The 15347-nt window shown below is 42.5% G+C and overlaps 1 protein-coding gene across 1 annotated transcript in view; it reads right to left on the bottom strand.

The window, feature by feature from the left end:
- Positions 1–270: 270 nt before the first annotated feature.
- SPIRE1 (spire-type actin nucleation factor 1) overlaps positions 271–15347 on the bottom strand; it is a gene marked incomplete at its 5' end in the record, with an annotated part of 45535 nt that continues 30458 nt past the window's right edge. Inside the window, 7 exons of the mRNA XM_009700491.1 lie at positions 271–796; positions 1662–1798; positions 1887–1914; positions 2625–2695; positions 4195–4332; positions 10454–10596; positions 11500–11590. Of these exons, the coding sequence (XP_009698793.1) occupies positions 544–796; positions 1662–1798; positions 1887–1914; positions 2625–2695; positions 4195–4332; positions 10454–10596; positions 11500–11590 (861 nt within the window). The remainder of the gene's footprint in view (positions 797–1661; positions 1799–1886; positions 1915–2624; positions 2696–4194; positions 4333–10453; positions 10597–11499; positions 11591–15347) is intronic.

The following is a 15347-nucleotide window of genomic DNA, read 5'->3' as shown; positions in this document are numbered from 1 at the left end:
GATCTCAGAGCAACAGAAACAGTTCAAAGACAGACGGTTTTGACCACAGCCGCTCACACGCGGTGTCTGGTGTGCGATACGACCCTTTGCTGTTTCACCTAGGACGTGAGCATCACTAGGGTGGTAATGCCCACATGACTTACCCTTCGCTACTGTGCTAACACTGACACTTTGTTAGATTTCGTTCGCCAGTAAATGTATGTTTCCAGCTCATCTCCTGAAAAATGATTCAAAGCATGGTTAAAAAAAGACTGAAAGCAAGAAAAGGCTTTCTAGTTTCAGCACACACGTACAAAAGAGGCAACAATTTCCAACTCTTGATTTTCTTCCAGTGCAAGCAGCTGACCTGTTACGTATCACTCTGCACAGATCTAAACATCGCGTTCTGTGTCTCTGGGAACCGCTGCAGTAGGAAATCCTGTGACCTAATGCAAATTCAAGCCAGTCAAGTGAAACGAAGCGGCGGAATGATAATCCAGTTTCAGTGACCTTGCTCACGGATGATGACCTCATGAGGACAAAAGCAAAGAAAAGGCACAAGGCTCAGATCTCATTGATAGTCCTTTCAGAGGGGCAGTACTCAGAGGTTCCTGGCGACGACATGTAGAAGGACTGCGTTTTCCTTTTTAACCTGGCTCGCTTGTTTGCCAGAGACAGGCTCCGCCGGCTGGAATTGATGATTTCTGAAATAAACTTCTTGCAGTCCACGCACACCTCCATCGTGCTCCAGTCCTCCATTAATTCTTTGGGAAACTCTTCATGCGATTTATCCACAGACTTGGACCTTGAGGTCAACCTGAAAGGCAAAAGAGCAGGGCCCGTCACATCCTTTAGCAGCACGGCAGCGAGCCCCAAAGGACACCTTCTGGAAACAACAATCAGAAGAGTCTTCATTTAAATCTTCCTTCCTCCTGTCCCAAAAACGACACCAGGAGACCAAACACCGGAGAGGACAGCTTCTGCCTGCTTCGGCAAGATGGCATGGTCGCTAACCGAGGGCGTGTGTAACACTTACCTTGGCAAAAACAACCTTACTAATAGCTATAAATAGATGATGTGTTTGGCTAATTTGACACAGCATCGTAGCACTTGTGATTTATGCAGAGGGTTTATACTGTAGATCCCCTCAAAAAGGAGCATTTATTTTGTATTAAATTTCTTGGATTAGCTTTGACAACCATCTGTGTATAAGATACAAAACCAGTACACAACTTGGACAGTATCAAATTGGAAAAAAAACAGTGAAAATTAGAATTAAATTAGGAGCAAAAAAGATAAATCTGTGGAAGACATAACTGAATTCCCATTCAGTGAGTGATTCTGGCCTGCGAGATTTATCTCCAGAGAGTCTATTCACACCAGAAAAAGACATGCCAGGGATATTTGTGCAGAGGTGCTACAGAAATACAGTTGTCCCAGACATACTATTTTTCACCTATGATGTGAGAAAGGTTCAAGACACGCCGTTAGTATTGCTGTTTCTGTAAATCAAAGCAGTAAGTGGCAGAGACATGGATTTTCAGGCTTCAGAAAAGTTACTACAAGCGTTAGAAACACTGACAACTACAAACCGGGCAGACAGCATCTTCTTAATGACTGATAACATGAAACCCGTAGGAAACCTGTGCAACAGACACACGTGAGCTGGGGTTGCTTCTCACCTGGACATGCTCCGCAGTGAATGGTGGTGACTGGTAGAGGGCTTCTCTGGCCTCATGAAGCTTTCTCCTTTTTGCAAGGTTGAAGGTCCCAGTGAGAAGATGGGGAGAGTAGAATATGGCTTTGAGGGCAACCGCATCTGTTGAGGACAGCAGAAGGAACATGCAGTATCATTACAGAGGTGACAGCTTTTTAGAAAGGATCTAACCGTAAGTTTGTTTACTTACTTTTTTGCAACACTGTGAGCATACAGGCCTGTGTAAGAAAGCAAGAGCATGAATTGTTTCACTGGGAAAAATTACATTTAAATCAAGAACAAGGGATAAATGTTTTCAGGAGTTAGAATCCTCCCCCATCCTCCCCTTAAACAAGCATTTTTATTTTTAAAGCTTCTTCAATGTAGTACCTTCAATCAGAACACGAAGCCAAAGGCAAGGAGAAATGCTAAACCAGAACTACAGATAAATTGAAAAATAGAGGGAAAAAAAACCCGCCAAAAAACCTCCTTTGGTAAGTCAGTGACTCCGCAGATCTCCAGACTTACTGTCTCACTGTTCAACTTTGAATTTTTCATTTTGCCTGCAGATGATTCCTTTTCCTTTCTGCCCGCCCCAATACTCCAAAAATAATTCAAAAGGTAAATTGCCTTGAAATGTTTTCCCCCACAACAGAGATCATGGAACTGTTGACTGGGGAGTCTGAGTAAATTCCACCTCACTCTCCCACGAGCATAAAAGAACAAACGAATGTTTCTCTCACTTTCAGCCAAGAGTTTCAGTCCAAGGATGCAATTCTGTCACTTAGGAAGGAACAGGTTTTGCATACTTTTTTTTTAACATTGACTGTTACAGAAATAAAAAACGATCGACAGTACGCAGCAGAAACATTTGAGGGTTTCCAATGCATAAATCAATAATTTTCCCTCTGAAATGGTAGTCATTATTTAACAGATATGAAATACTTACCTCTTACAGAACTGACAAGTGTAAGACCAGGTAAAGAAAGAAAACCTCCTTGTCCGACAGCAAAAGCAGAGCTAGAAGAAGAAGAGAGGAGCCCCTGTTAGGCAAAGTCCCGCACGGTAACGACTTCATCTATCAGCCGCTGTCAGCCAGAGCGCAGTCACAGTACTGCATGCAGTTCTGGCGTCCATACTTCTGATATTGAAAAGAATGGTCCAAAGTTGTATCTTCATATATTTAGAAATATTCCTTTTTTTTTTTGTCTAAATTAAATATTTGCCAGTTAATTATTAACTTATTTTTACTTCTCCCTCACTGATGTTTCTATCGTTACTACGCAAAAAACAATGGGAAAGTAAGAGTAACAGCAGTAAGGAAGGGTAACTCTTACAACTGAAGAACACGAGAACAAATGGGCATAATTCAGCCATGAATACATTTAGGCTGGAAATGGTTCCTCACCATCTGGGTCAGGTTCTGGGACACAAAGTTTTTGCCTCTGATAACATTTGATGATTTTCTTCCAATCCTACGTTCTTGAAAACTAGAGGAGGTGCAGGGAAGAGCGATTATAGCAACCTTACTTGAGGAAAACCTGCTTTATAGTGGGATAATAAACCCTATCTATTCAGTTTATTCAAAGGAGGTAGGGACTGCCGCTTAAGAACATCTCTAGGGAGGAAAGGCATTGAACAATGGAAAGTTTTGCAGATGACATGCTGAGATCCAGAGACTCGATAAATTTGATTAGAAATAAAAGTGAACATTTTTGATAGTGGGGTAAATTAATTAAAGCATCAACTTGCTTTGAGATTTGATAAAAGCTCAGTACTAAGCTTTATATATCATGACAATAGGCAACAGCTGAATCTAATGAATGACATTTTAAGATTCTTGTTCCTCTGCCTTAAATGTATTAAATTTTTAAATTAAATCTGCGTACTAGACACAGGTAGGCCTGTAGGTAAAATACACTGTGAAGTCAAAATACACTTGCTGGAGGTGTTCAAGAAGCACAAGCCAAAAGTGGGAGAAAAGGACACTGCTTCTACTGGTAAACACCAATTCCCAATCTGCAGTTCACAGAAAAAAATGCATTAGTTAATGGGTTCTCTTTATATTAAACCTCCTTCTGGGGTGACATGTTGTCTGACTTCTCTGAAGGCTTTCCTTCCCTCTTTGCTTGATAGTAAGGACTGATACGAAAAGCTTGTTGTGGTTTCCTACTGCTATCTGGAATAGAAACGCTAAGCAACACCGCAGACGGCATGGGGACAGCCATCACTTCAGTCGATGGAGTCCAAAACATACACATACAGAGATGCTCTGATACTTGCAGACGTGACTGCATTTTTATAGACAATCTAAACAAATAAGGTATTTCCATGAAAAGTTTTGATGTTTCTGCACATAATTCAAGGAAGTTGACCCATGTGTTATGCGTTGAGGGGGATGTCTGGTGGATATCTCTTCTTTCTCTCCCATACAGGGTAAGAAACAAGAGTGTAAATGGGAGGCTTGTGGGACTGGCCTCCCTCAATAAGCTTCGGAGCCTCCAAAGACTCAGCCCTACCTTTCCTTTCTTGAGAGCAGTGTAGACATCTTTATATTGCTGGTACTTTTCCAGCTCCGCCTTCACCAGCACCTGACGGATGTGCATGACCTCCTCCACCGTCAGAGCCAGACATTCCACCGGGTAACAGAATTCCTCCTGGAAGCCAAAAAACCCATATCATTTCAAAGCCAAATGGCTTCTTCCAGACTTCAACCTAGACAACCAGCCACCTGGTTAGTAGCTCCAGAAACAGAGGGCTTCTCCCTTCAGACTGGAATAGCACTGGCTCATTCCTGGGCATCACATGAATTCCAAACCGTCGGAGACTGCGTAAGTGTGACCTAAACAGTCTGATTTGTCTTCATCTTTCCTCCTCAAACCACTTGACCCTTCTCTCCGTTTGTCTTTTATTATGAAGATTTGTTTCAAACCAAACAATGTTCAGGTTTATAATTTGAAAGAGAAAAGGTAATGTGGCAGATGGCATTACTTTTTGAAGACACGCAATTTCTCTGAGACTTTGTGATGCCCAGAGTGACCAAGGAAAGTTGTTAGCAGCCCATTCTAGCAGAAATTTTTATTCAGTGGTACCACGTCTTGGTGCTCACGTGATCAGAATCCCACCAAGACTACAAAAAGTTACATCAGTTCAGGCAGAAAAGTTCTTCTTTCTGCCTCAGCAAAGTAACAGCAGCAATTTAAGCTTTGTAGAACAATCTTCAAATATAAAGCAGGAGATCCGGTTACCCAACGCTGCATTATTGATGGCAGAGACTGCAATAGAGACTAATGACACAACTTCCCACTTACAAAATTTTGCATCTGTTCTGTACTACAGCATTTAGGAGAATTTTGAGTAGAGAACTCCTGAATTCGGTACCAGAGAATAAAAAGCACCAACCCCATTTGTAATCCAGCCCTGTAGTTGATTATACATTTCCAACAGAAAGACAGAAACCTCTGTGGGAACTCCCATCGCTTTATGCCGAGTGAACCTTTTCAGTCAGCCCAGAGGGGCTGCTGTGCGCTAATGTCAATGACACGTAATGCTCTCTGCATAAAGGAAGGAAATTTCTCCTGCAAATACAAAGCTGTGGCTGACAGTTTGGAGATCTGGTTTACAAATTGAAGCAATGAATCGGATTAGCAGTGAAATGCTCCATTTCCATGTACTCAGAGGTCGGTTCTGTCTTTCCATTTGGTTAAAAAGAAAATCTTTCTACGTTGCAGACCTGGCAAACATTAGCATTTAGGAACCACCACATTTTTAAAAACTGTTGTCTTACCTATCTAGAAAGGGAACACAAAGAAACTTCACTCTGTTTAAGGTACCCCACAAAAGACTAGAATTGAGTTAACTTTGTCAGATTTGCCAGCTAAACCTTTGGGGTACAGAATCACTAGTTTTCTGGAAAGAACAAGCTACATCAAAAGCAACTGCAATTTGCTCCGAGGTGTAAAACTGCCCAGCCAAAACAACGTAACTTCTGTTCCTTATGAGCAACTTTACAGCTAACCAGCAGCTCCCAGTGTTTCATTCTGGGTTCTTTCCACAGCAACTGCCTCGCTATGGAGAAGGCACGGCTGAAGGCTGGCAAGGAAGAGGCTGGGAAAGCGTGACGCACACAATGCCAGCCAAAGCCCTCGAATCTGCATCGTGGGAGACTGTGAGAAACCCTCCGAGGTGAATGAGGCTGGCTGAATGCTCGTAATCAATCAGAGCTTTAAGTCCTTTAGAAATACATTTCTTACTTGAAGCTCTTCCTTCCCCCTCATGAACGCCCATTCCTTTAATTTACAGAACGATGACATCAGGGAATATTGCTCCTTTGAAGAAAGTCTGCGGATCGACTCTAGGTGTAGAGCAGGTATAGGGGAATAGTGTGGGCCTGCTGTTGTACCAATTGAAAACGATTATCGCCTAAGCAGGTAGAGAGAGCTACCAGGCAACAGCAGAAACACAGAAAATGTTCACATGTTTAAATGCTAATGTTTTAATTCCAGAGGTTACACAAGGACAACAAAATGTTAATGCAACATTAAATTAAAGATAAATATTATGCTGATTTCAAAAAAACACTTGATTTTTTCCCCCCTTTTCCGAATAGAAATAAGTATACAAAAAAATCTTTTGTTTCTACACTACCTCTAAGGCATTGAAATTAATTAAAATTACAGTAAGCACTGGCTAAACTTCATTAAACAACGATGCTTTGGAGTTACTGCTCAAACTTCCAACAACAATCTACACCCAAATTAGGCAGCTCCAAGTGAGAGAACTTCAGCTCTCTGCAACTCTTGCATACGACAGAACATACTAAAGACAAAATGTGGGTGGAATGGTCTTGATTTTCTGGACTTATTCTGGAATGACTCAGGTCACTCTCAGCGTACACACACCTATTAGGTCCTTGTGACTAACACGTTTTTACACTAATATACTCCTTGTAAAACTTCTCATTAAAGGGTGTCACTAGGGATTCAAATGAGCTGCGCTAGTAAATTGCAATATCAACAAGTGCTAGATTGGCCTCTAAATTCTGCAATTCATGATTAGTCAAGCACTCTCAACTCTTGTTGCTTTTGCAGACTAAAAGTCTCTAAGAAGTCAGAGGGATATCTCAACTATAAACTCTCCTGCAACAGGTTTCATGCTTCTACTTACTGGTTGGGACAAGAAAAAGGAGAAAAAATTAAATTATTCATGTTCAATTCTACATAGGGGTAAATGAATTAGTTTTTCTTTTCAGTGGATTTGCCTTCCCTGGTACATAGCTATTAGTTATTCTGCATGTTCTGATACGTAAGTGTGTGCTGAGGACCAAGACAATATGTAGGTTTTCAAGTAAAACAGATTGCCAATGCCCTTCCATTCTATGTAGTCTCTCCTGGTTGAAACATAAAACCTTATTCTTTTCAAAATAGTCCAAGGATTACAATATTTTTGCTGGATTTTTGCTGCAGGATCTTCATGTGCTGTAACATTTAAGGTCTGTCCCATTTATAATCTTGTGATGTTGCATTTTTAGTTTGCTGTCCTTTCAGAACTGATTTCTTTTCCCCGTGAGGTGATTGAAGACACAACAAATATCCTACACACATTAAAATCAATGTCAATCAGGTGCAATGTCCCAGCCTAAGCTTTAATTCTTGCCGCAGCTTAGGAAGTGCTCCCCTGGGAGGGAACATGCTGGTGAAGGTGATTTCCAAAGCCAGCAAAAAGAGGCAAACCTTTGCGGGTTTCCACCTGCTGGCAAAAGCTCTCTCACAGAGATAGTACATAGCCCCTGCCACCCCACACATGGCTGCTTCAACGGGATGAGAGCTGAGCAGAGAAGCTGTTTGCATAGTTGAAAAAAGTGGTCTGAAAGTCATCCTTGGAAATAAACGGGTTATCCTAGGAACCTAAACAATAGATAGGAAGCAGAGAAGCGAACGCTGTGTATAAATGAAACCTTCAGCTTTGGTCCTCTGGGTCATGAAAAAAAGAACGATAATAATAATAATAATAATTTAGAAAGCAAACAGACTACAAAGGCATCCATACGTACATCTCGGGACACTGGCTTCCTCTCACCGATTAAGCACCAAGTCAGCTCACGACAGCACGTGCGCCACGGGGCTGACCCCCAAACCCCTGAGCCTTTCCCTGCAGCGCTGGGCGGGTAACGTGTCTGGCATCTTCCCAAGCTCGCCTCCCCTCCCCTCCTAGTGAGGTCTCACCCCCTCTGTCTGACGAGACGTCAGCTCACAAAGCCGTCGTTAGTATGCAAGGCAGACCGCGTTCTGCTAATCCTGCTGAGAGACTGTAGCAAACCCCGGCCTGCTTTCGCTGGCATCGAGGGCTATTTATTGACCAGGCCTCTTTCACCTTGGAGAGAAACTGCGGTCACAGGAGCAGGTGCTAAGAAATGAAGCTCCATCAATGCTGGAGGAAGGGATGAAGAAGCATGAAGTCAAATAAAAAGGAAATAATATTCTTCACTTATCAAGCAGCATTCACTCTGGGAATGGCAACGTTACACAGGCAGCATCTGCCACAGCCCCTGAAAGGGGCTGGCATCCCGCCGGGGAAGGAAGGAAGGAAGGAAGGAAGGAAGGAAGGAAGGACGGATGGAAGGACGGAAGGAAGGAAGGAGGGACGGACGGAAGGAAGGACGGATGGGAGGACAGAAGGAAGGAAGGACGGACGGAAGGAAGGACGGATGGAAGGAAGGAGGGACGGACGGAAGGAGGGACGGATGGAAGGACAGAAGGAAGGAAGGACAGAAGGAAGGACAGAAGGAAGGAAGGACGGATGGAAGGAAGGAAGGAAGGAAGGACGGAAGGAAGGAAGGACGGATGGAAGGAAGGAGGGACGGACGGAAGGAGGGACGGATGGAAGGACAGAAGGAAGGAAGGAAGGACGGAAGGAAGGAAGGACGGAAGGAAGGAAGGACGGAAGGAAGGAAGGACGGACAGAAGAAGGAAGGAAGGACAGAAGGAAGGAAGGACGGACTTGCACTGAGCCAAAGTGTGGGACTGGGCCGGTGCCAGCACATCAGAAATCACCGAGCAGAAGGAGCCCCGACAGGACTGGGGGAGTGGCCTCCCACCCCCTAGGGGGCGCTATTGCCACGGCGAGGGATCAGCTGTCCAGGCACCGAAGTGAGCGGGTTCTTGTCAGCAGAACATCACTGCCCTACTGGTTCCCACATTAGCCTGACTTATCTCATGGGTTTTTCTCCCTCTTCCTTTAGTATTTTTAAGGGGAGTGGAACAATTGAATTAGTTTTTCTGCACTGGTTTTATTTGGTACATAGGTATATAAGGATATGTCAGCGAACAGACTGACGGAAGGGAAATACGTACGTGGTCTAAAAGGTCCTGTTAAGAACTTGGTTGATCTATTTAAAATAATGTCCTCATATATAAGAATTTTAAGTTGCAGTGTTACAACGTAACATATTTAGACACACTGAAAGTGTGATGGAGCAAATGCCTCGATAGAACATACAAGGCTACTCCCCTCCTCCCTTCAAACAATATGTCTGGGAACGATGCTGGGCCTATCAGAGAATAAAGCTTGTGCTTCCACGTACAGTGCGTGCAGCAGGCGATGACAGGACAATCCATTTTATATGACCGTGTCTTCAAACGCATCCTGAAGGAACCCTTCAGTTTGGTTCTGGTGCAATACTCTGGTTCTGCTCCAGGTTCACTTTGGCAGAAGAAGTCTATCTGTGCTGTTCATTTATCAACGTACTACTGCCTGACTTTCACCTGGAATGAGAAACTACATTCTCCTTGGAAGGATATAATAAACAAAATCCAGCAGACCCTCTGAAAAGAACAGGAGGAAGCATGTTGTGGGAATATTTGGAGATTATTTTCTTGTTACTGTTTGACTCCATCATCTAATAGGTTTGGATCCCGGCCACCATCTCTTGGGCCAACAAAAACACTCTTCAAAGCCCACTAATGCCACTGCACCACAAGACGGGGCAAGTGAATATTCCCTTCCTTTCAAAACTAGGATGCGTTTATCAGTTTCTCTATTCACCAGCACCTCGTGGGACATACTTCGAAACCCTGCTGGTAGGAAAAGAGATGAGGAACATATCCTGCATGCAATTACAAAGCACTAATCAGTATGTCAGCATAACCGAGCCAGGATTCCATACCCTTTGCTGTTTATACTCTGTTGGAAGACAGCTCTCAATTGAAGTTAATTGATCAAATGTACTGTACTTTCTTTTCAAGCAATAATACAGGTTTTTGCCTTCAACAAAGCAACATAGCCAAATCTTGATTTGGATGACTGAAAGAGCTTTCACATGTATAAACATTACCACACAAGTTCTTAGGGTGGGGAGAAAAGAAACCATTCCATTCGTTCAGCCATTACCTAAAATATTTCCAACAACTAAAAAATTCCCCCAAATCCCAAAATAGATCCACTGCTTTGGAATTGTCTCTATTCAAATGGAAAATCAGTAAGGTGAAGTTCATCTGTTTTGGTAACATTCTGAAATAAAATCAAGACACGTGGCTTTACCCAGAGACCTAATCAAAGTGCAAATGTTGTCTGAGGCACCTGTACGTGGGATCTTGGATAAATATGCTAGAGAGACAAAGTTCAAATCTTGATTTCAAAACATCTTTAGTAGCCAAGGGCTGTTTCTGAATTCAGGAGTTTTCTTTGAGTCAAGTTCTAATCACACTGAAGCCAAGTTTTAATTTTCATTATAGTCTTAGCATGCCTCTTTTTCTCTCTCCTACCACTCACTCCACTTACAAGTGATCTGGAGCTCTGTTTTGAAGGTGGTAGGAACTGTCTCACATTGGTTGGCGTTTCCTTTTCAATGGAGTGTCGTCTCTGAGGTGGCTGCCGTCTCTCAGGCTGTGGTGTAGATGATATGGGCAAGAACTTTGGAGGCACTAAAGATTCAACCAGTATAAAAAAATTAGTCTTCTTGTAAGACAGACTGTTGGATAACATTGCTCAGTACTTAAACCAGCCATGGATTTGGTAGAATTCCCACTGCTGGTGGCTGAAGTTACATATCCACACTTAGAGCATCTTCAGGACAAGTATCACATTCATCACATTTTCCAGGTTGAGAGAATAGGAGTACTCATAAAACTAGCAAATACAAGCACACTATACTGTCCAGCTACCACTGTACGTAAATTCGGTGTTTCAGGGTATTGGCTTATTCCACTTATTTCACCATCGTGCACAGAAAATACATGTACAGATTACACATTTCATTACAAAACCTTTCCAGTGAAACTGAAACACTTTGAAATAAATGAAAAATACAGTTACACAGTAAAGCCTACAAGAACTGTGCCTGAAAAAAAAGAACAGATCCTCCCCTCTTCACAGCAAGAACTTATGAGAAATACTGGTGATTGCTATGTGTCTTTCAAACAAGTACATTGACTGCCACGGTGACAGAGATGCAGGAAACATTTAAATCGGTCTTAGGTTAGAATGGCTTTCTGCAGCAACAAATTCTTTTATGAGATGAGCATAGCTAAGCTACCCTCTACCCTTTTGACTTCCTCCACAGTTCCACGCCAACTTCAAGTAAGAAACCTCCTGTTTCACAAAGATAGTGAAGGCCAATATATGTTTCACATATAGTGGAGGCCAATGCTTTCCAATCGTTAATCACATTTGACCTATTCAGCAGCTTCTAGGGTTCAGCTTTCCAGATTTATTCCATTAACAACACTCAGCTTCAGTTTTCTAGAAAAGCTTCAGACAAAGTTTACAGACCAGAAGACAACAGAGGTGTGTAAAAGCAGCCACCAGGCTCTCTCATCAAAACTCACTCTTTCTGCTGCTGGTGCCTTCTTGAGAGGGGTCTTCCACTTGTGAGGGGGAGATGCTGCTGCTACTTGCCGATTTGTGCACCGACTCCTCCTATGTGGCAAGAGGAAAAGAAACAGAATTCCTCAGGAACTGCTTTTTCTTCTCTTACTGCTTCTTAGCACACAGAAATCACAAGCTATCAAAGGTATTTTGCACCGTTCAATCACTCAAAGCCCCAGAAGAAGTCCCAAGAAAAACATTGACTCTACACAGCATGAGTAAATTGATTTTTCAACGCTCAGTTTTTTTAGAAACTAGAGTAAATGGTACAATTCAGTGTATTTAACTATCGCATGAAAGAACAAGATCAGAAGAGAGGTGCTTGAATCCATTGTAACCTGTTAATTTTCCTCATTGTATTCAAGGACTTCTAAGGATTTGCAGCTACAGCAGATACGTTAACTCAACTTTATACCTTGCACTAGCAAGGCATCAGCACTTGGAGTTCTCTGGTCTCCAAAGGAATGGGAGCCACTCATACAAGTGACTTGGGTAAAGAGAAATTAATCTGATCTCCACTGCACTGTTCTGTAATCCCTAATCCTGGTGCATTTCTCCTTTCTTCTGTATTTAAAAGAAAACTAATTCATTACAGAAGCACGTTTCATCACAACAGCCAAGAGCAATTCCTGCAAGATGAATGAAAGTGAAACTGGCTTTGACGAACACCTTCCAGCTATCTAAAGCGTCATGCCACCAAAATTATTAACTCCTTTGCTTTCACCTAAAACCTGTCTTCAGCCACCAGATACCAGTAAGGTACAGATCATCACAGGAGCCTCCTAAAGGAACAGAGTTGAAGGACTGCGTGTGAATGTGCTTTAGCTCTGATGTGAATGCTTTTAACCAAGGAGACTTACATCACTTAAGTTGTCGAGATTTACAGATCAAACAAGTGACCTGCTCTAAAATCCAGCAAGTGGCTGAGCTTCTCTCTCATAGATTTCCTTAGTTACGTGAATTGCAAGCAGGAAAACCACCGCTGACTGACAGATTGCCTTCTTTGGTAACAGCAAGTCAGGAGAGAAAAGCTGGCCGGGTCACCTCAATGAGCACCATGCATCACAGGACTGAGGCCTCCACAAATTCCCATCAGGCGATCCGTACTTTATGCTTAGTCCAAGGGTACGCGTTGTATGTGAGGACACTGTGACGTATACCGTTCCCATGTGCATGCCACAACACGGTATTCTGCAACGGGACTCAGACCAGCTTGGACCCCAAACCACTATGTTCACTTTAACATATCAAGCGTGACCTCGCAAAACAGTTGTGATGGGAAGCTTGTAGGGAAGTTTAGGAAGCACATTTAGCTGCATCAGCTGTTTTGCTTCCAGAAACCAGTACAGTTTAGCTACAGAGCTAGCTCAGACAGATTTGCACATCACTGCTTCATGCTGCTTGGTTGCCTCAAAAGACCACTGGAGAACTTGCAAGACAATTGGATGCACTGTTCTTTACAAGGGGTACAACCCTGTTCACAAGTCTAGAGATAAACATTTAAATTTTGTGAAGGAGAATAACCTCTCTACAAAGGGAACTACTAAACCTTTCACTTTGTAGAAGTCAAATTCTTCTGAGTGGAAGATTACCTTCCCATTGCCAGAGAAGCTAACAAGCTAAGATGAAGAACTAAGTAAGCTGTCAATTAAAAAACCATAACCATGGTGCTGTGCCACGTATTTTTATGAATGAGGAGCAGCCGGGGCTTCAGAGAGGACTTTTTGAAGAGCAGCTTGGGAACAGCTGTCTCTGGAGCGCAACCCAAGCAATCCTTGCTCTAGGGAAGTCTCTTGTTCTGTGGGACCCTACCTAGTCCTGACCGCAAATTGTGTGTGCTTCAGCTGTTGGCATCTTATGCTGCAGAGTGTCATAAAAGATTGAATAATGATTGAAGCAACAGTCTATGCATTGATTTTATTTACATGCTTTTCTGTTTTTTTTTTGTTCTCCTTTTTCTTCCATTTTTCCTGTGTCTGAAACACTGGCACAGAGAGAAGAGAAACAAAACAAGATGCACAACTGAAAATGTCAAAAGCTTATATATGTTTTGACGTAAAACTGTAAAATAGGGATTACAGAAAGATTTTACATGTCCATCTAAGTTTGCTAATTGCCATCTTTCAATGGAAAGAAATAGCTCTTGACTGCTCTTCATTCCCCTTCTGAACTTGAGATGGACGTGATGTCTCAGTCTCATGTTGCAAAACTAGGTAGCACACAGATGTCTCCATCTTGCTCGAATTTTTGTGAAAGGTTTCTAGTTATTTCATTAGTATTGGATGAACACTGACTATTCCAGGGGCCTAGGAGTCTCGAAAAAAACAGAGTGAAAGAAATGGACAAAAGCAGAGAGTAAGGGGCTTCTCTATGGTAAAGACCTACAAGAAAGATTCCAGGAGCCATACTTCTTGTTCTAAAGAATGAGAGGGAATGAACTGTCAGAGCCAATGGCTAAGTATAAAAAATTAGTAAGTATAAAAAAAAAACCAACCCAGGGAGAATGGAAGCCAGGAGTACATTAAATTTGACATACCATTCTACTAAGACAACAAGTATTCCTGGTTTGTCATTTCAAATTACTTTTTCTGTGCACAAACACTTGTACTGAAAATGCTATCACTGCCTTACAATTTCTCAAACATGGAAGGCTTTTTTGAGAATGAAAACTTGTGTAGGAAGTACTGATGAACCATCGTATGAATTTCTTCATATCAATACAGTAACTGTTGACTATTATGGTAGACTATCTGACATTTTACAGTTGAGGTTGGATCAACCCAGCATCCTGGACTGCACACTTCTCCACAGAGTGCTAAACAAGTAGAATTTTACATGTCCTGAGAAAGCTGCAGCTTTAAAGGCATCACCTTAAAACATCTGAACATCTTACTGACACGATTTTTGTCTGGACAGCTGTAGTTTCAACAGGAAGACACCATTTTTATATCTGTATCAAAAATCACTATTACACTGCTACTTCTCTCAGCCACGCAAAGCAAAATGGCACATCCTGCTTCCCCTCTGGAATTGTGATTCTAGTGGCGAATCAGAAAAAAGCAAGGACAGAAAGCAGGAACGGTTTGTGTCATATTCATCCTTGCCAGCACATGGGTGTAGGGCTGTATCAGACCTTCCCTTTCACCTCTGGTTGGTAACACGGAGTGTTGGGGCATAGTCTGCACCACAACACAGCCGAGAGAAGAACAAAGGGGATGCAGGGGGAAGAAAATGCGTCTGCATCATAGCTCATTTGGAGGTCCACAGCTCAGCAGTGCAGATAATTCGCAGTCTGTAATTTAGGGCATAACATAGCCATAATTTAACTCCCAGGGAGTAACTCTAAATAGGTTAAGCCCAATTCAAATTGCAGGCAAAGAGGTGGCCGAGTGATTTATAGCCAATCAGGACAACACACGCGCTCTTCTGTGTGTTACATAAAAAGTAAAAGTCAGGAACGAAATGAGATGTTTTGACACAGCGATCTTCACTTTCTGCAAACGCTCTGTGTTCCACCCCCTTTGTCAGCTTGGAAAACTTCACCCAAACTCCCTTCTGTTTGTTTATTTACTCTACTTTAGCACTGTTCCCGAGCCCCAACCAGTATTCTGCTGAGCATTTTAATAGTCTTAATTGCTTCACCAGCTACTTCTGTTGACTCAAACCAGTAGCGCGTCTGTTCTCTGTGACAGCTCGATGTCACTGATTCATTTTCAGTTCATCTTCTGCTGTATGTTCCAGAGCTTATTCTATATGACTTTGCTTGCCTACACAGTATTCCCTAATCAACAGTCACAGTCAGACATCT

Source organism: Cariama cristata, unplaced genomic scaffold (assembly GCF_000690535.1).
Source record: "Cariama cristata isolate BGI_N322 unplaced genomic scaffold, ASM69053v1 scaffold22805, whole genome shotgun sequence".
NCBI classification, from domain to species: domain Eukaryota; kingdom Metazoa; phylum Chordata; class Aves; order Cariamiformes; family Cariamidae; genus Cariama; species Cariama cristata.
Note: the sequence above shows the minus strand (reverse complement) of the source record. Positions and strands in the feature narration are given on the sequence as shown.